Below are 22,279 nucleotides of genomic sequence, written 5' to 3' on the forward strand. Positions count from 1 at the left end.
TGTCAGCAGAGCCTGAACGCTAAGAACAAATTGTATTGGATTTGTTTGAGTGTTCACCTTACCACTGGGCAATAGGAGTGGCTGCAGACCCTTTGTGGTATATATGAAGGATGTGTTATAAACTGTAGCACTAGGTGGCGCTAGTCCACCAGTCCTTCTCCATTTCAATCTGCCGTGTTCCTTCTCAATTAACAAATTAAATCACCCTACTTAAAAAGACAACACTTCCCTTCAATGTCTAATTAAATAATGACTGTGATTACCCCTAAACCCCATGGTTATCAAGTCTATCCCAAATTGAACCCTATTCCCTATGATGCACAACGTTTGACCTGAGCTCGGAGGAGCACCACTCCAAAAACCTGCAATGAAACTGTCCATACTGTAAATGCACACTATAAAATGTGACACTAGTACAGCTGGCTATTTTAACCTCCCACCCTGAAATATTGTCTAGAGCCCAGCACAAACCTTTGGAGGGCTTAAGTCTCCATTGGTCCCAACTGAGGGGGATGTCACAGTCCACACAGTCCATGAAGGGCACACGAGGGTGGCCCAGATTTCAGCTCAACGCCCTCCCTCCCCTTCCTCACCCCTCTTGGCACAGAGCGATGGCTGGCACGGTGGATGCTCCTCACCCCTCTGGTGTGTATGAGGGGGGCTATGGGGGGGGGTGGTGTGGGTGCGTCCCAAATGGCACTCCATTCCATATAAAGTGCACTACTTTTGACCCGGGCTCATAGGGCTCTGGTCAAAAGTAGTGTATTATATAGGGAATAGAGTACAATTTGCGATGCAGCTCAGGCCTCGTATTAAGCCCCATGCAGTGCAGTGGGGAGGGTAAGAGGATTGTGCTGAGGGAGAAGGAAAGCCATGCTTTTTTAACCTAATTCCTGACTCCTCTCTCTCCAGATGGTTAACTCCAGATTCGACCCAGCACCTCTGATGCTGCCTCCCTCCACCCCATCCTACCTATCAACTCCTTCCACTTGGCCCAAGTCAGGTGACCTCTGCTCTCTCTCAGTTGGCAGGGCAGCACATTCTCAGTCACATCAATGCTCCTGTCCCAATCTCTGAACCCGCAGACACAATAGGAGTCTTACAGCCAGAAACAGACTGGCAAATTTCAGATGGGCTTTTTCATTTTTATCCCAGCCAGCATGTCTAAATCGTTTTTTAGTTGTTGTGCAGAATGATCATTGTTTGGCTAATAATGGGAGCCTCAAGGGAAGAAATGGGACTGTTTTTGGGCCTTCAAGACAAAAAATGCACCTGTGTTAGAAAAGGCTGGACCTCAGCTAGAAAGGTGGCTGTCAGAAGTATTACAATGTAAACATACTTTTATTCTGCATATTTCAAGACATGGCATATGGGGGTGTAGTGAGATACCCAATGGACTGGACGATTCTCTTCTCATCACTCATCTTGAAAAAACGTATACTTAAAACTTGAAATACCACCATCAACAGAATGGAAAAATCGAGTGATTTATTATTAAAATATTGAAATAGCACGGGCGACCGAGAAAAACAAATTGATACAATTTAAGGCCTAGTGGCAAACAATTATGCAGGCACTAGGGATGGGGGTGTGAGCTTGCGGTTCTGGGCAGATGAGATGTAATCCATGTTTGTGTGCGTCTGTAAGTTCTTGTTCGTATGTATACGTTTGTAAATGGGAGTAAAAAAAAATACAAAATACAAAAAGAAAAAAGAAAGTTAAAGGAGAAATGCTTCAACCTAAAAAAAAAAGGAAGGCCTTAAAAATGGTCAAAGACTCCAACCACCCAAGACATAAACATAACACCGGGAAGTGTTATAAGGATCCGAAAGTATATATACTGTAAATAGGCATATGTCTGGATTTGATTAGAGCTTTGATCTAGCCTGATGCAACCTGAGCCTGATGAGCTATCCATAAAAAAAGAAATGATGAGCCCTACATTAAAGTCATTTAATGATCCCAAGCCCCCAAAAAAACAAATGATTGTGCCGTTATCCAACACAAACACGATATAGGCTACAGCACATTACGCACAACAGAAAAAAAGCCCATAGATGTAGCCAGCTATATGCTCTCTTGGGTAAATAAATGAAACCAACTCCAGTAGGCGAATCTGTTTTAGTGTGAACTGTATTACTGTACTGTATTGTATCATACGGACTGTTGAAACCATGATAAAGTGGGGAGAGAACATGTGATTCTGGTGCAGCACATGCAGCCTACAAAGTTACAACTATAGACTAGCGAATTTGATTGTCATTCCGAAATTTAATTAGGGCCTATTTGTATAATTAGTAGGCTGACGCATCTACAGTAGGCTGACACATACATACACATATTCCCCTAATATTCTTAGCCTACCTCCTCTTCCTCTCTCTATTGTTGCTTCATTCCTTCCTCGCTTTCAACAGTTGAATGAAATAAGTTTAGTTGTCCTTATCTTATCATTCTAATGGCATCTTTGAATAATATAGGACAAAAATGAGATGCAGAAGGCTTTCACTTCTCTTCACAAAGACTGAATGCTTATGGGTCTGAATAAATAACTCCTATAGCCTACCGCCATCGCTCGTTCGCTCTTCTTTCAAACTACCCGTGAGTTCTATTTGGCTGCTTTATTTAACGTTCAGCCAACAAGAGTTTGAGTCCCTCTTCGAATAGTCTATTGGCGTAAAAAAAAAAAAAAAATGCACAAATAAAATAAATGTCCAGCAAGCTATTCTAGTCTAGCTTTTCCTGCATGGGACTCCAAGAGCTAAGGAGCGTTTAGTAATGAGAGGCCAGCGGAGCACAGCTGCGTGTGTATTGGGCAAGAGACAGAGGTCATAAGTTTGAAGCTTATTATGCACAACCCATCATTAATTAGATACATATAAGGATAATGATGTATTACTGTATGTATTAAAGAGGTAGGCTAGAACATCTATATATAGGGCTATATTTATATATCAATATAGAACAGGATTATCTATTTTGGATGCAATTAGAATGGAGTGGATGGAGAGAGAGAAAGACTGCGAGAGTTTTCACGCGTGCACTGATTTAAAGCAACGATATTCGATTGATAGCCTGTTTTAAAACAGCTTCAATTTAAAGAGATAAAGCCGTTACGATTAAAAAATAAGGTGACCTGAAAGACAGATAAGAGGTGGGTAAAATAGACGCGCATTTGATCTTTATGTTACTGTAGCATAGACGATGCTGAAGAAAATGCAGGCCTATCTGTCACATGAAAATAAAGTCACCATGATGAGATGATAGGTCTACATGCATTGTGAACTGCGCTCCATACTGAGATGGGCTGTCTGTCCCCACCCTGTGCGTTGATGATTCATCATGCAGAGGCCTTAGAGAGGCCAGATTTAGACATCACATATAATGTAACAGTTCCATTTCACATCATGCTGTTCATATAAATAATTTATTATAATTTACCGGCTTCTCGCAGTTACTTATCCTGGGAAAAGGGAGTGTTTTTTTTTCCAGTCTGGTCTGAGTATCTCTCACCTGAGGCCTGGACTTCCATGATGTACTGGTGCAGGTCCTGTCCCTGCTGCATCACCTCGAAGGTCATGTTGTTCATGGCCAGCTTGCGCTCCGTGTGGCGCTGCAGCCGCTGCTCGGCCAGGTTCAGGTCCTCCGAGTTGAAGTCGTTCACCTGGCGCAGCAGGTCCTCGTTCCACGAGTCCAGCTCCGCCGTCACCTGCAGGGAGGTCAGCCAGGCAAGGTTAATGATGTTAGTGTTGCACCTGGATGGGCCAAGGTGCTCACACTGAGACCGAGTGTTATCGATTATGGAATTAAGTCGTTATGTGCAGCTCAGATGATACTGTGAAAGATGAAGCTGTACCAAACAAAGCTATTCCACTGGACATACAGTACATTACATGGATAGTAGCTCTATAGCTCTCCCAGTATTATTGTTCTTCATGACAGCATTATGGTAATAATCCCCCCCCCCCCCCCCCCCCCCAAGTGAATTACTACTATAGTCATTTAAGTTCCACTGGTAGTCTTTCTTTTATTCACTATGGTATAATGCCATGTTTTTCTGAAACTGTAAGAGCCTAGATACACCCATTGGTGATTCACGGCACGTCTCGGCCTAGGACATACTAAAGAGCAACACTGCTCCACACTGCAGTTCAGTGGAGGCCCAGTCCTCATCAGGGACTACATAGACAGTTATCTATCAAAGTCAACTGACATTCGGTCTCTCCAAGCCTTATGCTAATATCATTAGATTACTGTGTGGCCAGCAGATGCCATCTCACAAACACACGAACACATTCTCATGCGCATACACACACACGCAAACACACACGTTTAAACAAGCACACGTACGTATGCACGTACACACGTGTAGACACCAGTGGAGGCTCCTCATAAGAGAAAGGGGAGGACCATCCTCAGTGAATTTCAGAAAAATACAAATATTTAAATATTTAAAAAGTTATAATTTTCAGATAAAACTATACTAAATATACTCATGTCACCAAATAATTGATTAAAACACACTGTTTTGCAATGAAGGTCTACAGTAGCCTCAACAGCACTCTGTAGGGTAGCACCATGGTGTAGCCAGAGGACAGCTAGCTTCTGTCCTCCTCTGGGTACACTGACTTCAATACAAAACCTAGGCTCATGGTTCTCACCCCCTTCTGTAAACTTACACAGTAATTATGACAACTTCCAGAGGATGTCCTCCAACCTATCAGAACTCTTGTTGTCCACCCAATCAAAGGATCAGCAAATAAATCTAGTACTTAGAGCAGACCACGTGTAACAACACCTGCACAGGATCGGTACATCCGAACATCACACCTACGGAACAGGTACAGGATGGCAATAACAACTGCCGAGTTACACCAGGAACGCACAATCCCTACATCAGTGCTCAGACTTTCTGCAATAGGCTGAGAGAGGCTGGTCTGTTGTAAGGCAGGTCCTCACCAGACATCACCGGCAACAACGTTGGCTATGGGCACAAACCCACCATCGCTGGACCAGACAGGACTGGCAAAAAAGTGCTCTTCATTGACGAGATGCGGTTTTGTCTCACCATGGGTGAAGGTCGGATTCGTGTTTATCGTCGAAGGAATGAGTGTTACACCGAGGCCTGTACTCTGGAGTGGGATCGATTTGGAGGTGGAGGGTCCGTCATGGTCTGGGGGCTGTGTGTCACAGCATCATTGGACTGAGCTCGTTGCCATTGCAGGCAATCTTAACGCTGTGCGTTACAGAGAAGACATCCTCCTCCCTCATGTGCTACCCTTCTTGCAGGCTCATCCTGACATGACCCTCCAGCATGACAATGCCACCAGCCATGTCTCAGTTGTTGAATCTTGCTATGCTCATACAAATACTTACACACGTTAAGTTTGCTGAAAATAAACGCAGTTGACAGTGAGAGGACGTTTCTTTTTTTTTGCTGAGTTTATAGTTAGTTTAAAAAAAAAGCACTTTCACTGACTTTTCTAGCGAATGCAGCTAGTTAGTTTCGCCTACTCATACAACCGGCTGAAAACAGAGAGGGATTCTAGGTTAGCTAGATGACTATGGCTATCCAACACTGGAACTCTTCCAAGTCAAGTTAAACTTTTGCTTGTTTTAATTTATTGCCACCAGTACCAGTGGATATTTTTTATGCCTGTTGTGTTGTACAATGAAGTCCACAAACGAAGGGAAAAGCTGAGAGGAGGAGAGCACATAGATGAGAGAAGGAATTATACAACGAGCAAAGTGATCATGTTTGTTGGTTTGCTGTTTGCTGCTATGAAAGTGAACGATGCGGGGATCAGGGGTGTATTCATTCCGCCGATTCTGTTGAAAAACGTTTCTTAAACGGAAGAAAACAGAACGAAACGGGGATAAACCTACCTGAATTTGTCCATTAGAAACTCTCGGTTAGCAACTGTTTGGACTAGTGTTTACACCCTAGATCAGCTGGATGCAGGCAAGAGCGTGCAAGGCGGTATTGAATGTGTAACTGTCTGTCAACTTGATTACTCACATTTTTCTCCTGACCTGTGCACCTCCGTTGTAAACTTTAATTTGTAGGCTAGGTTGTAGCAACCTTATGATGGGTATCGGGAAAAATGTGTAATAAAAATAAGGCCATGCTCATAAAAAAAAATAATCGTCCTCCCTGATCTTAAACAGCACCGCCGTTGGCACACACCCAGCCACCCCCACGCACAGACCGGCCCCCCTCTCCCGCTCCTTTCCCTTGACCCCCACCCTCCAGCCTCTGGTGCCTCTCACCTCGATGGTGTACTGCTCAAAAATGCGTAGCTGCAGGAAGATGTCCAGCTTGATCTTCCTCTCATGGAACAGCTCCTCCATCTGGCCCTGGGCCTCGTCCAGCTGCTGCAGGACACTCTCGATGTGGGCGATGGAGCTGTTGTGGGGCATCTTGTTGGTGGACATGGCAGCGTCCCTGGAGGGGAGAGAGAGAGAGAGAGCAGCAAGATTTGTGACCTGTTGCCACAAGAAAAGGGCAACCAGTGAAGAACAAACACCATTGTAAATACATCCCATATTTATGTTTATTTATTTTCCCTTTTGTACTTTAACTATTTGCCCATCGTTACAACAACATATATAGACATAATATGACATTTGAAATGTCTTTGTTCTTTTGGAAATTCTGTGTGTCATGTTCACGGTTCATTTATATTGTTTATTTCACTTTAGTTTATTATCTACTTCACTTGCTTTGGCAATGTTAAGATATGTTTCCATTGCCAATAAAGCCCTTGAATTGAATTGAGAGGGGGTGAGAGAGGGATTGTTATTATTTCTGGGGTTATTGCTTTGCTTGTGTTGACAATGTAAGTTGCTAACTTTTCATGTCAATAAGAGAGAGAGAAACCCTGAGCTGTGAGATGGGTAGTACTAAGGGAGCAACTCAAATGGCAACCTATTCCCTTTATTGCGCACTACCTTTAGACCAGGGCTCCTAGTGGCGCATTTCCATTTCCATCACTCTTGACAATACAGTACAGTATTTCATAAATCGAGTGCTGATCTAGGATCAGGTAAGCCCTTGTCCGTATAATCTTTATTACGATGTGAAAGGCAAAACTGTTCCTAGATCTGGGCCATTCATAAAGTTTCTCAGAGTAGGAGTGATCATTTAGGATCAGGTTCCCCCTGTCCGTGTACTCTTACACCAGGGTTGGGCTCAATTCAGAACTGATTTGAGAATGCCTCATAAATTCCAATTCAATTCCTGAATATGAATTGAAGTTGTAAACCGAATACAGAATTGCAATTCGAATTTGAATGAAAGGAAATACAATACAATTCAGTGAAATTCAATGAAATTCAAATGCCTATTCTATTCTATATTAGGTGTAGTCTATACAAATATACAGTACATCTTGTACATAAAACATCCAAGGCTACCTGGGGTGGCAGGTAAACCAGTGGTTATAACGTTAGACCAGTAACCCAAAGGTTGCAAGATCAAATCCCTGAGCTGACAAGGTACAAATCTGTCATTCTGCCCATGAACAAAGCAGTTAACCCACTGTTCCTAGGCTGTCAATCAAAATAAGAATTTGTTCTTAACTGACTTGCCAAGTTAAATAAAGGTATAAAAAGTGCTTTATTCTTTGATATCTGAAAGTATGACCTGTCAGATTCAATGAAACTCTCATGTTCTATGACTGGGTGGAATTGCACTGAATTCAATTCTACTTCCGGTCAGTCAAACTCAAATTAAAATGATACTTCCTGTGGGGTTTGGCCAATTAAATCTGATTTTCAACTCATGAGTTGAATGGGAGTCAATTCCAACATTCTTAGATCAGCACTCATACTCAGATGATTTTTGATATCAGGCCCAGTAGGAGCGCTGATGTATGATCAGTCCCACAGCCCCCTGCTGGGCTGTAAACACATCCCGGGGGGAAGTTTCTAGGATCAGCATTCCCTTCCCCAATCCAAACCTTAACCAGTAGTGGTTAAAAGGCTCAACTGATCCAAGATCCGCACTGACCTGAGCTGCTGGATGAGGTCCTCTCCCTCCTTGATGACGTTGAGTGTAGCCTCCAGCGTGGCCGTCTGCTGCTGCTGGAACTGCTTGATGAGCTCCTGGACCGACTCCACCGAGTCTGAACACACCTCCTCCAACAGCTCCTTCTGGAGATCCTCCATCCACGTCCACAACTGGAGGGAGGGAAGGTGAGAGAGAGGGCTGAGAGAGAGAGAGACAGCAACACAACTAGACCCAACCAAATCATGAGAAAATAAAAAGATACTTACTTGACACATTGGAAAGAATTAACAAGAGAACAGACCAAACTAGAATGCTATTTGGCCCTAAACAAAGAGTACACAGTGGCTGAATACCTGACCACTGTGACTGACCCAAACTTAAGGAAAACTTTGACGATGTACAGACTCAGTGAGCATAGCCTTGCTATTGAGAAAGGCCGCCGTAGGCAGACCTGGCTCTCAAGAGAAGACAGGCTATGTGCACACTGCCCACAAATTGAGGTGGAAACTGAGCTCCTGCCAAACGTATGACCATATTAGAAACACATATTTCCCTCAGATTACACAGATCTACAATGAATTCGAAAACAAACCCAATTTTGATGAACTACAACAAGAGCATGCCAGTGAGGGAGAAAGCATGGCAGTGAGGGAGAAAGCATGGCAGTGAGGGAGAAAAAAGCATGGCAGTGAGGGAGAAAGCATGCCAGTGAGGGAGAAAGCATGGCAGTGAGGGAGAAAAAGCATGGCAGTGAGGGAGAAAAAGCATGGCAGTGAGGGAGAAAGCATGGCAGTGAGGGAGAAAAAGCATGGCAGTGAGGGGGGGAAAGCATGGCAGTGAGGGAGAAAAAGCATGGCAGTGAGGGGGGGAAAGCATGGCAGTGAGGGAGAAAAAGCATGGCAGTGAGGGAGAAAGCATGGCAGTGAGGGAGAAAAAGCATGGCAGTGAGGGAAAAAGCATGGCAGTGAGGGGGAAAGCATGGCAGTGAGGGAGAAAAAGCATGGCAGTGAGGGAGAAAGCATGGCAGTGAGGGAGAAAAATCATGGCAGTGAGGGAGAAAAAGCATGGCAGTGAGGGAGAAAAGGCATGGCAGTGAGGGAGAAAAGGCATGGCAGTGAGGGGGGGAAAGCATGGCAGTGAGGGAGAAAAAGCATGGCAGTGAGGGAGAAAAAGCATGGCAGTGAGGGAGAAAGCATGGCAGTGAGGGAGAAAAAGCATGGCAGTGAGGGAGAAAGCATGGCAGTGAGGGAGAAAGCATGGCAGTGAGGGAGAAAACAAGCTAATCATTGAATCATCAGATACAATGTATCTTACAAGTACAATGATACGATAAGTTATAACAAAACAAAAAAACACGAACAGACAAATTGTATTCCAGGAACCACAAAAACACCTTCCAAGATACTAGAATGTCATCTCTCTCCAGTGACATACTGCATGCATCCCAAATGGCACCCTATTCCCTATATAGTTCACTACTATAGCCCATATCCTTGGTCAAAAGTAGTGTGCTAGAAAATGAATAAAATACCATTTCCCCTCTACAAATGGCTATACTGTACCTTGAACCTGATTTTGTGATGTTACGGTGATCTATGAGAGACAGTGGGGATGTGGCTTTAGGAGTCACACAGCGTGGCGCAGAGGGTGACTAGGGAGAGGGATTGATGAAGGATCGTAACGGCGCAGTCTCACTGATGGGAAAGGAAACGCTCAGACTGAGGAAATATAGTGGTCAAAATGGCAATGATTTGAAAATGGCTCATTTTACGGGGCATGTATACAGCTGATATTAAACTTTGCTACTTTTTTTAAGCCTAAGTCTCCACCTTGTACTATTTCCAACAGCTACTCCCTAATCTTTTGCAAAGCCTATTTGGTTGGAGTAATTGACTGGCTGGCTCCCGGCTACATGATCCAGTATGGTAGATTGCTTATGGATGACGATGGAATCTGTGGGATCACTCTGGCAGTCAACAGTAGATATTTTTATTGGAGTTAAGCAAAGGGAAGTGGTAATGCCGTGGGACACCAGAGCTGGTTATGAAGTAGCGGTCACACAGAACATGCCTGTTAACAGTGACCGACTGGGCCACTTGTCCAGGATTACAACTACTTTTTAAAAGCCTAATGACAGGACATGGTCAGATTGCCAAGGGCACACTCACTGCATCGGATGTGTCGCTAATGCCAACTAATCAACACTGGCTCAACTGACAATTACTGACAACTTTTAACTTTGGTGTTTCCTGTCAAGAGGAAGTTTTGTCGATTTTGTATATTCTCATCTCACGTAAAATGAAACGATGCGCTCCGCCCAAGCCTTTTTGATTTTACGAAGGCGTTGTCACTCCTTCCCCCTCTGTAAAGTATGACAAGACTTATCCTTTTCATTTTCCCAATCCGTTGTCTCCTCGGCTGCGTCGGCCTTCAGCTTGCGCTTATGTTTTTGTCTTTATATCAATTGGCATTTAATATACTTTCTACCAGAAAAACAGAAAGCAGCAATTAGCTTACAAGAAGGAATGCTTGTGGCTGCCGTGCCGTGCAGGAAGAGGGTAATTTTCATTCTGGAGAACGGTCTACATGGAGACATACTGTAGTGTGCATCCCAAATGGCACCCCATTCCGCCTTACCATGGGGTCTGGTCAAAAGTAGTGCCCTATATAGGGAATAGGGTGCCAATTGGGACGCCAGCGTGCTGGTCTTCGGCAGGCTGCTGGGCGGCTGACTGGGTGCTAGGTCGAGCAGCACCATCAAACAGACGAGGAAGGCAATCAGAGCCGTGATTTAGCAATCACAGAGAGGACTGTTGGGAAGCCTCTGTCTGTCCGCCACATGGTTGTGACACAAAAAGAGAAACGGCTGTCCCAAATGGCGCCCTATTCCCTATATAGTGCACTACATTTGACCAGGGCCCGTAGGCAGTGAATGCTCTTAGAGAACGTTATCAGTGCCTTTTGATTGCCCCAAATTCATTTCAAACAGGCATTTTAGTGTTTGGTATTACAAATATAGTGCAAATGTAGTTGCTATGGTAATTTACAATTATACCTGTTGGAATGTCTTACCTCATTTCTGGGTTAAATAAGATAATGAGATATTGACATTCAGCTCATTTTACTCCTGGCTCATGGATGAACAAACACAATGAATGAAAGCATCTGTAGAATAGAAGACACAGGACATTCCTCGCTCACATGCTTAACATTTAGAAGTATGGCATATATGTCTATGTGTATAGTCTATTACAATACTACAAAGCCAGGAATCCTGTAATATTGTAATAGACTATATTGTAATAGCCCAGAATTACAACTGCTGTGGCACAACCTATTTCACCCTAATCCCATGTCTGAACTCAGGTTTATGGTGAAATCAGTGTGTTAAGTGTGTGTTTGTACTGTATATTCTAATCACAGTAATCCAAACCCGGGATTACAACTGCTGTGTCACAATCTATTTTATCCTAATTCAGGTTTATGGTGAAATCTGTGTGTAAGTGTGTGGTAGCTGTTTGCGTGTGTCATGCCCAGTGCAGCACAAGCACAGCCAGGATCCTTCAGCTAGAGCAGGAGTCGCACAGAGAAGCACGTTCAATTCTGAGCGTGCTCAGATCAGTCATGGGGAGCAGTTACCATGGGAACCACAGCGCAACCTCTGCTTTATGGATTTTGTTAACCCTTTGAGACTCCGAGAGAATTCCATCCTGTGTCTGTATGATGTGATAGGTTCTTGTGAAAATGATGGCAGTGGTTTTGTCCCAAATGGGACCCTATTCCCTATATAGTGCACTACTTGTTGACCGGAGCCCTATATGGGAATAGGGTGCTATTTGGGGGAAACCCACACCGTCTTCCTGAAGTCTCCAGTTTAGCCCTTGGCTGGCTCACAACTGGCATGGATCAGGCTGCGCTAAGTAGAGCAGACTCCCTGCATACCTTAGTAATCTTGGTATGTCTGCCATGTCTGTCTGTCTGCCCTGTCTGTCTATCTGAAGTGATCAGTGACACTCACAGACGGGCATCTGAGGCTGCATTAACTCGCGCCTCGACCCCTTGCCAAGTTACTGCACCTTAAACCCAACCACATCCACTGCCACTTACGGTAATATTTTGTACATGCATAAAGAAGGGGTAGTATTGCAGAGCCCGTGGTCTAGTGATAACCACCCTGACTTTACGCACACGTTTGCACTCCCCACCGGAGCCTGGGGTTCAACCCCCGGCGCCACCCCTCTACATTGTTTCTTCCACTTCCTTACCCATCTCCCTATCTGATTGCAGTACAGTCTCAATAAAGTGAAAAGAAAAATCCACTTCAAAACAAAGGTCACTAGACCCCATTATGCTCTTGAAGACAGAGAGATTAAACCATCCTGAAGGGCCTTTAGATCTGGGCTCTTGCATCTTTAGTGTGGGTGTTGAAGGTAGACCGACAAGGCTACTGCATCCTACCACATCCACTCCCATTCTATCATACCATACTATGCATAAATAAAAGAAGGAAACGGTGTCCGGGAACCCCAGAACTTCCCAGACATACAGTGGAAAGTGATCCATCCCACAGGTCATGAAGGTTAGGGGTCGGGGGTCACATGTCTTACCTCTTTGGTGTGGGTGTGGAAGGAGACCGACATGTCCAGCAGCAGTTTCCTCTGCTCCACCCGCCGGACAAAGTCTTGGATCCTGACCTCCAGGTGCCGTGCTGCTTTGTAGATCTCCTCCGGGTCACATTCCCCAGTCTGGGCCAGCTGCTCTGCCGCCTCCAGGAGCTTGTCTGCGTTGGTGTAGGTGTTCTGGTACCCAGAGAAGACAAGCAGGCAGCTCAAATTAGATGAGGACAACACAAGCAGGTAAAGAACTGTGTCTGTCTAAAGTCTCTGCTCTCTGCAGGGCCCGACTACTGCAACGCTGAGGCCTCTTGAGTTGGTCGAGAATTGTGTCTGTTTGTCTGCACTCTGTCTCCGCACGCTTTGACTGACTACTGCACACTGACGTCTCGCTCTCTCCTCCACCGCCAGAGACGGATAGGACCTCTCTCTCTCCGATTGGCGCCTCCACTAAACTGCCCCAAAAACAGTTCCATTCACACGTATACAGCGGACCCATCGGTGCAGAGTGGTAGGGTAAATCCCTGGCTATCTTCCATACGTGCTAATCCCACAGCCTGGCAGAGGACAAGTGTTGTCTCTGGATGGACACTACAGTGGAGACCAAGTCAGTAAAGCAACAGCCATTAGGGCAGGACAGATGAATGGCTAGGTAACACGTAGCATGTAACACCGTGCTGATCCGGTTGGGATGGGATGGCCCCATGGCTCGGGACCTGGTAAACCTTCTGTCGTGGCAGTGAGTCACATTCACTGGGCCAAAGGGTACCCTATTCCCTATATAGTGCACTACCAGAGCTCTGGTCAAAAAGTAGTGCACTATAAACAGTATAGGGTGTCATTTGTGATGCATCCTGGTCCATTTGGGAGTAGAGATGGACCCTGACCTAGTGACCCACTACCTGGAGAAGAAGTGACACTATGGGCCAAACCCTAATCCCAGTTAAGTAAATAAACTCCTACCGTACCTGTCTCCTTATCTGCCGTGTCGGCCTTTTTCACGCCGTCAAAATATCACAATCCATCTATTTTTTCCAAATGAAGCAGAATCCCACTTTTACACACAGTCTCCGTGTCACATTGACATTAGCTCTGGCCCAAATCTAATTGATTCCCAGTGAATAGAGAGGGTCAGCGTGTTATACGGCATACAATGGAGGGTCAATTCAATGGACATGGATATAGTAAACAGGATAACATTTGGAGCGCCCATATATACGCTGAGTGTATAAAACATTAGGAACACCTTACTTATATTGAGTTGCAACCCCGTTTGCCTTCAGAACAGCCTAGATTTGTCGGGGCGTGGACTCTACAAGGTGTCGAAAGCGTTCCACAGGGATGCTGGACCATGTTGACTCCAATGCTTCCCACAGTTGTTTCAAGTAGGCTGGATGTCCTTTGGGTGGTGGACCCATTCTTGAACAAAAAGTGGAAACGGTTGAAAACCCAGCATCGTTGCAGTTCTTGACACAAACCGATGCACCTAGCACGTTCAAAGACACTTAAATATTTTGTCTTGCCCATTCACCCTCTGAATGGCACATATACACTCAGTGTACAATGAGTCTATAAAACATTAGGATCACCTGCTCTTTCCATCACATAGACTGATGAACCCAGGTGAAAGCTATACTCCCTTATTGATGTCACTCGTTAAATCCACTTAAATCATTGTAGATTAAGGGGAGGAGACAGGTTAAAGAATGATTTGAAAGCCTTGAGACAATTGAGACATGGATTGTGTATGTGTGCCATTCAGAGGGTGAATGGGCCAGACAAAAGATTGAAGTGCCTTTGAACGGGGTATGGTAGTTACGTGCCAGCTGCACCGGTTTATGTCAAGAACTGCAACGCTGCTGTGTTTAGCACTACTTTTGACCAAGGTCCTTAGGGCTCTGGTCAAAAGTAGTGCCGTATATAGGGAAAAGGGTGCCATTTGGGAGCCAAAGTGGTGTGTTGGGTGTATTCCACACAGCAGCAGGAGGCCTAGGCAGCACACAAATTCCATCCCATCAGAAGAACTTCTCTGTCTTTGGTCTGTCTTCTCTTCTCCCTCCAGAGATGTGAAAATCAATAACTCCATGCAGGCTTTCCCCTCACAGAGTTGGCTGGGCTGATGTGGATTCGTCCCTCCCTCCCTCCCTCCCTCCCTCCCTCCCTCCCTCCCTCCCTCCCTCCCTCCCTCCCTCCCTCCCTCCCTCCCTCCCTATCTTTGTCTCTAGTCTTTTTTATTACTATGCTGGACTCCCTCTGTACCGCTTTCAATCAATCTGTTGCACGCGCAGGACTTTTATGAGCACGATGCCAGAAACAAAAGCTCTGTGTTTCTCTCTCGCTCTCTTTCTCTCTCTCTCCATATGAAAGAGGGAAAAACTTCTGTTGAAGATGAAGAGAAAGAGGAGGAGCAAAGGTATTGTGAGAAATAGGTTGTGAGGGAGTAGGGAGGCTCTTATTTAACTCAAAGTCCTGGTTGTCTGGCTATCTGTCTGGGCACGGTCTTGACAGTGGACTCAAATGTACCAAGGACTACTTTGTCTCGAGGCTATAAACTGTGATGCACAACTCTTCCTTCAGAAGTGGAACAGTAGGATTCTGAACAGTAGATTTAGACTGTAGTCAAGCCCAAAGTTGTCCATCCTCTAATACATGGTGTTAGCCCTAGACATGACACTCACTTCTACTGTGTCCTGTTTTAAATATTTTCCTTTCTCTTTCGTCCTCTCTTTTTCACCCTTTCACTCTTTCGCCCTCTCTCCTTTGCCCTCTCTTTCAGCCTCTTTCTGTTTCTCGCCCTCTCTCTGTTTCTTGCCCTCTCTCTCTCTCTCTCTCTCTCTCTCTCTCTCTCTTTCTCTCATCCTACTAAGAAGGGCTCAGCCTAACCAAATACCCCCATCGCATGTTTTGTTGGTGGAATACATCAGAGGCCAATCATTAGAGAGGGAGCTGCACTATTTTTGTCATCCAGGCTATTTAGGGGGGTTTTCATCTACAATGGCATTATATTTGAGCCAGTTAAAGAGGCAGATTTAATCTGAGCACAATCTCTCTGATTTAATAACATTTCAATGTGGTGTCATAAAAAAAATGTATTCCTCATAAATTGCTCGATGGTATATTATGTAGAATATCAAATAAAGGCTTGTGCGCCAATCTGGTAAGGTGTCTTTGAAAGATGATGGTGCCATATGTACATATGAACATGAACATATTCCAATATGAAGCTCTTTATTTGATTCAGTAAGCCATTTGATCCATTCTGCAGGAGTAGGAGTGAATTAAACATCCTCGTCTCTTACACTTCCCCAGAGAGAATTTAATTGGTGGAAAATAGGATAAATAATGTGGAGTCTGATATTCAGGTTGCATCCCAAATGGCACTCTTTCCCCTATGTAGTGCACTAGTTTTGAACAGGGCCCAGACTTTGGCTCGCCCTGAAGAAAGACACATTGTCCATCTTGAAAAAGTGGCAAACCGTATGACCCAAATCAAGCCAATCCATCAACGGAGGGGCTACAATATTGCCGTAATACCCGGATTACACATCCTTTTACCATTAAAACTCAGCCCTAAGCACTGCTGTTATCACTAGTCACGGCTCATGCTGCTACGGTTACACTCAGGAAGTTAGCAAAGTGGAAGAAATGTGCCTGGTGATTCTAACATTTTTCTATCTTGCTGTTAAGCCGGGTGGTATCCGATACAGATGTCGGATCTTAATTTGATCAACCTGTTTGCAAGAGAACTTTCCTGATATGAAGGAAATGTAAAACTTGTAGAGTATTTCAGGTTTAAAAAGGCTTTCTGACTTTGTATCAACCCTGACCAAAAATAACCGTTAATTGTTCACATTTCCAGTTGCTGCAGGATAGATTTCCTGGAGTAGCAAACTGAATAAAATTATAACCTTACATCTGTATTATCTCGCAAGCACTGCTTTTAGGGTTGCAGCATTTCCCAGAATCAAGAGGGAGTAAGCAGGAAAGAAATGCAACACTCGCACCTGTCCTCATTCCTTGCACATATGATGATCATTATGCCACCATGGGGCACTGTGTAACCACAGAAGCACGACTTGCTTACATACAACAACAACAAAAACGCTTATATTATTTGCCCCTCCTCTCTTATTAAGAGAAACTTTAGGAAACTTTCTGAATAGACATAGAGAGAATTAGCGAACACACACACACACACGCACGCACGCACGCACACACACACACACACACACACACACACACACGCACACACGCACACACGCACACACGCACACACGCACACACACACACACTAAAATGACCTTAACTCAATCAAAGCCACCAGCGCACCTCAGACACACACTAACAAATGTATTCAAAACATAGGCACCTTCAAGTCCATCAGAAAGTAGGTCTAGGCTACATTATAGCATAGCCTAATGCTAAAATAATGTTGCCTATCAAATGAATTGACAAGGAAAGTTTGAAGGGAGGAGAGAGAGACAGCTATGGTATTACTAGAGAAGTTGGTTATGAAATGATTATCCAAGCAAGTGACTTATTCTAGAGGAAGATATATCTAGACGATCAAAGGATACAATGATCACTCATGATTGGCTGCTAAATATAGGCTACAGGTGTCCCCATAGGTCTAATATTTCAAATGAGATCATAGAAGTGTACTTGATATGTGTTTATGGATGAGAAAGTGAACTTTCCATTTCCTAAAAACGAGCTCAGCGGGTAATGGGGATTCCCTGCTTTGCGATCTGTTGCCTATGTCAACAGCCAGGCTTTCGTTAAAAAGGCCTAGGCACTATTCTTTTCTATCGCACATTTAATTAAACTGACGCATTTGGCGACGTTCCACTTGAATTCATTGGCACAAAACGTGCGTCAGAGCAAAATACTGTCTTGTCTCGGGCTTGCATAGCACAGGTGGTGGTTGTCTAAGTCCACTGTAGTAGAGTAGGCTAAAATATATAGGCTAGCATACGAACGGTGGATTAATAGACCAGCCTATGAATTCACTTGTAACGTACAATTCTCTGTTCCCTTCTTGCACAACTCATGCATCTCGGGCCTCTCCGCTGGCCTCTCTCTCTCTCTTCCTCTCTCTATTCCTCTTACAGCTCGAGAACCAGTAGCCTAGCCCAATGTGTTCAATACGTTACAGCGTTCACAATGAACTGGATGGGAAGTTTGAATGGCCACAGCTTCTCTGGTGCAATAAACAAGGATTCCTTATATTCTACCCACGCCCAATATTTATGTTCACAATGAAATGTATGACGTCAGAATGCCCAATGTTAAAATGTTTCCAATCAAATGTATGAATTAAGTTTGAACATTCTCCTATCAGTCTAACTTGCACAAGCATTGTGATTGGGTGATAGCTGCGAGGGTTATTGAATAAGGACCAAATCCTCTGATCTCCTCGAGCTCATTAACAATAGAATGTTCATATTTGAAGATTGCTAAAGAGACTGACACCCAGGCTACAGTTGATGAGGCATTTCAATCTAAAAATGCCATCCACAGCCTCAACAGAGTAGGGGGAAGTTGCCTATACACGTTCATCTTGGATCAGCGTTGTATTTCCCCCACTAGTGGTTAAGGTTAGGATTGGGAGAGGGGAGGCTGATCCTAGATCTGTACCTAGGGGGAACTCACCCCAGGGCCTACTCAACAATGCGGGGAGGAGATTCCCACCAGGATATGACCAACGACAAGCTATTAACACTATTAAAATGTCCTCATTGGCACACATAGTGGTACTCTCACCTGTGCCACCTCCTCAAAGTCGTCGTGCCGTTTCTGCAGTGCCCTGGCGCGGTGGAGGGACTTGCCCACGCCCGTGTGTTTGCTGAGGAATGCCTCTCCGTGGTTCTCTATCCAGTCCATCACCTGTACACAAGACACACAGAAAGACACTCATGTTAACCAATGTTCTGAACAGCCCATGTTCCTGCCCTCAACCCCTAGCTCCAAAGGAGACAAGACTCACACTGTACAAGAGACAGGCATGTTGGGTTCCAGGGGAAGAGACACCACTGTCACTCTGTCAGCCTATATCACAACAGCAGTCCATCTTCAAGGAGGAAGAGGAGGTTTTGTGAACTGTTTCAGCCAAACTATAGGGGGTCTCTGAAATATCCAATAGCATCATTCTCTCCTGATGCTGGGCTTTCACTTAGCCTGGGAATACTTTCACTTTAAGTTATATATCTTGATGGCAGTCAATGAGAAGGAAGCCAAATGTGCATAGCAAAGGATAGACAAAAAGTGCAGTGAACTTCGCATAACTCCCCTGTAGAGTTCAAATTGAAACTGTTGCGTGACTAAACATGATCGTCAGCGAGGCAGAATTTACAGTGTGAGATGTTAATGAATAGTTGAGAGGTCATAAGATGAGATCATCTGTGTGGATTTGTGTTGCGTGTCCCTGTGGGTGTAAGCAAACAGCATCTGACTGGAACAGAGAAGAGCACAGCAGCACCCTGTGGCAGTGGCTTTCACCATTCCCTGGCAGACCTGAGTTCAAGCACTATGCTAAATCATTTAAAATACTTTCTCTGTGCTCGATTGAGCTTGCCTGGTTCAATGGAACCAATAGAATAGTCCCAAAATGACAAACCCCGCCCATCTGGCACTATAGGCAGGCTAGAGCAAACACTTAACATATTTGAAAGATTTCAAGTACTATTTGAACCCAGGTCTGTTTTTTTAAATTCCCTTTTCTAATAACTCTCTCTATGGTCATTTGAGGGAATGTGAAACCAAAGCTTGCCAGTCCTGCCCCACTTCAATTATCTTGTTATCCTGTGTTGTCCTCAAGTATAGCCTCCCTGTCTTGATCGCGTTTGATTGCCGGCGTGCGTGCGTGTGTGTAGTCGCATGTGAGTGTGGGTGGGTGTGTTTGTGTGCGTGCGTGCGTGCGTGCGCCTGTGCCTGTGTGTATAGTTGCATGTGAGTGTGTGTGTGTGTGTGTGTGTGCATGCATGCGCTTGCCTGCGTGTGTGTGTGTGTGTGTGTGTGTGTGTGTGTGTGTGTGTGTGTGTGTGTGTGTGTGTGTGTGTGTGTGTGTGTGTGTGTGTGTGTGTGTGTATAGTAGGAGATCGGAAGGGTCCTCTGATTGCGTGTGGTGTACAGGAATGTTTAATAAACATGTCAGTGGCTGAGCAGACAACCCTTGTTTTCCCCTGACTGATTAGAGTCGCTGCATGCACAGGAACAAGCAGGAGTCTAAAAGTAGCCTGGCTCGAACATGGTAAAAAATTGTCACACAAACATGGAAAGGGCTGAGAATAGAAGAGATTATTAGAAGAGATACATATAATATATTATCTGTCTGAGGATACCATGCCTCAGACAGGAGGGTCACTTCTGGATTATTCCCTATGTAGCCCATACGACGCTGGTCAAAAGTAGTGCACTACATAGGGAATATGGCGCCAGCCATTTGGGATGTGCTGTCAGTCTCGTGATGTCTCAGCAGTCACTCAACACCAAGATGATATGCAAGTTATGATGATGAGGAAGTGGGCTTGAAATATTGGACTCTGAAATAACACCCTATTATTCACTATTTAGTGCACTACTTTTGACCAGAGCCTAGGGGTCCGTGATAAGAGTCACTGACTCAAAGCCACAAGAGGGTAGAACATATTTCAAACATTGCTTGTTAGTTCTTCAATAGTTGGATGCAACCTGTGTTTGTGATGCTGAAGCCCAACATCACTGACAAATCAGAGGAAAAGTACAGTACATTAAAATGTCAGTTTCCTGGAAAAGTAGTACGCAAAAACATGATTCACCAGAAGCCCGATGCATAAAAACAAAGATGCCCTGGACAAAACCATAAACGACAACAAGACCATAAAAGTAAACAGAGGTAGCTAGAAAAAACAGCAGGCAAAACCACCGGACGACTATTTTCTTGATTAAAACTCGAGGTCCATAGGAAAGAGCAGCACTTGTGTGAACATTGTGGTGCTTAACATGATCTTTGTTCGAAATCTGTTAATTGTTCCGGGTATACACATACGATCCAAGCCCCTAAGGAGGCATTTGAAAAATGTACTGTACAGAAGAGGCTGCCAAAAGTGCTTTTTCTTTTCACCGTTTTATTTCTTTTGACAGTGTATAAGTGAAAGCAGTCCTCAGTTCCTGGTTATATGATGGTCATAGAAAAGATAAAACAGAGGCTGTGTCCCAAATGGCATCCTATTCCTCATATATAGAGCACTACTTTTGACAAGATCCCTATGGGACTGGTCAAAAGTAGGACACCGTATAGGAAATAGGGTGCACTTTGGGACGCAGACAGAGGCAGTAAAACTCAAAGAAAAGACCATCATTTTTAGACTTACACTATGCCCAGCTAGCACATAACGTTCTGAGAACCATACTGCATGTTTTTTTAGAGCTCGGTGAGAGCGTGTTTGTCCTATGTTTATTTTGCATTCTGTCAGAGTCTATCTAGAAGACTCTAGATAGCGCAGGACACAGGTAAGAGTAACAAACACTGATTTACTCAATCAAAAAATTTAACAAAATCCCGTTCCAGACATGGAACCAAACAGGACTCAAAATCCAACACACCGGAATACACGAAAGACAATCACGCCAAAACTGAAAGGGAAACCAGAGGGTTAAATAAGGAACATAATTATGAGATGGGAAACAGGTGTGTAAACAGACAAAACAAAAGGAAAAATGAAACATGGATTGGTGGCGGCTAGAAAGCCGGTGACGTCGACCGCCGAACGCCGCCCGAACAAGGAGAGGGAACAACTTCGGTGGAAGTCGTGACACATACAACCTTCCCACAACTTTCTGGGAATGGTGCAGGATAGTTGCTTGGCTTTGGAACATTCTCAGCACATTAAAGGAACTTGACAAAAAAATGTATTTTGTTGGTATTTCATTACTTTAACAGAGCATTTCCTAAATGTTTGAACATGGTTAGGGCTGTGGCGGACATGAAATTCTGTCAGACAGTTATTGTCAAGCAAATAACTGCCCGTCTCACAGTAATTGACAGTTAATTAACATAAACACATTTAGCAACTCCTGGCTTCCACACACACAGCCTACAAGCCACTGATGCAGACCTTTGGAACATCTACATTTAAATGCATAAAAGGCATTTTGCACACTTCATCAGTCTCTCATTCACCATTTGACAAGCACTTGATAATGCTCAAACTTCCCAGTGGCATCCCCTTTGTGTGGCTGTAATGCCCGCTAAAAAAATCCAGGTCTTTTGCGGCCAGTTGCCGTTGTGCCCCCCCCCCTGTCTGGGTTATATCCTTCCTGTTTGGCCCTGTCCGGGGGTGTCCTCGGATGGGGCCACAGTGTCTCCTGACCCCTCCTGTCTCAGCCTCCAGTATTTATGCTGCAGTAGTTTATGTGTCGGGGGGCTAGGGTCAGTTTGTTATATCTGGAGTACTTCTCCTGTCCTATTCGGTGTCCCGTGTGAATTTAAGTGTGCTCTCTCTAATTCTCTCTTCCTCTCTTTCTTGGAGGACCTGAGCACTAGGACCATGCCCCAGGACTACCTGGCATGATGACTCCTTGCTGTCCCCAGTCCACCTGGCCGTGCTGCTGCTCCAGTTTCAACTGTTCTGCCTTATTATTATTGGACCATGCTGGTAATTTATGAACATTTGAACAT

The 22,279-nt window shown here is 44.5% G+C and overlaps 1 protein-coding gene across 2 annotated transcripts in view; it reads right to left on the minus strand.

The window, feature by feature from the left end:
- The window catches only part of LOC135547152 (kalirin-like), a 279,689-nt gene that overhangs the window by 103,877 nt on the left and 153,533 nt on the right, over nt 1-22,279 (minus strand). For both annotated transcript variants that reach the window (XM_064975865.1, XM_064975866.1), the window contains exons 10-14: nt 18,385-18,507; nt 12,616-12,807; nt 8,009-8,178; nt 6,268-6,442; nt 3,511-3,706 (exon numbers count right to left, since the gene is read on the minus strand). In XM_064975865.1, the coding sequence (XP_064831937.1) occupies nt 3,511-3,706; nt 6,268-6,442; nt 8,009-8,178; nt 12,616-12,807; nt 18,385-18,507 (856 nt within the window). The remainder of the gene's footprint in view (nt 1-3,510; nt 3,707-6,267; nt 6,443-8,008; nt 8,179-12,615; nt 12,808-18,384; nt 18,508-22,279) is intronic.

This window comes from Oncorhynchus masou, chromosome 10 (genome assembly GCF_036934945.1).
Source record: "Oncorhynchus masou masou isolate Uvic2021 chromosome 10, UVic_Omas_1.1, whole genome shotgun sequence".
Taxonomy (NCBI): Eukaryota; Metazoa; Chordata; class Actinopteri; order Salmoniformes; family Salmonidae; genus Oncorhynchus; species Oncorhynchus masou.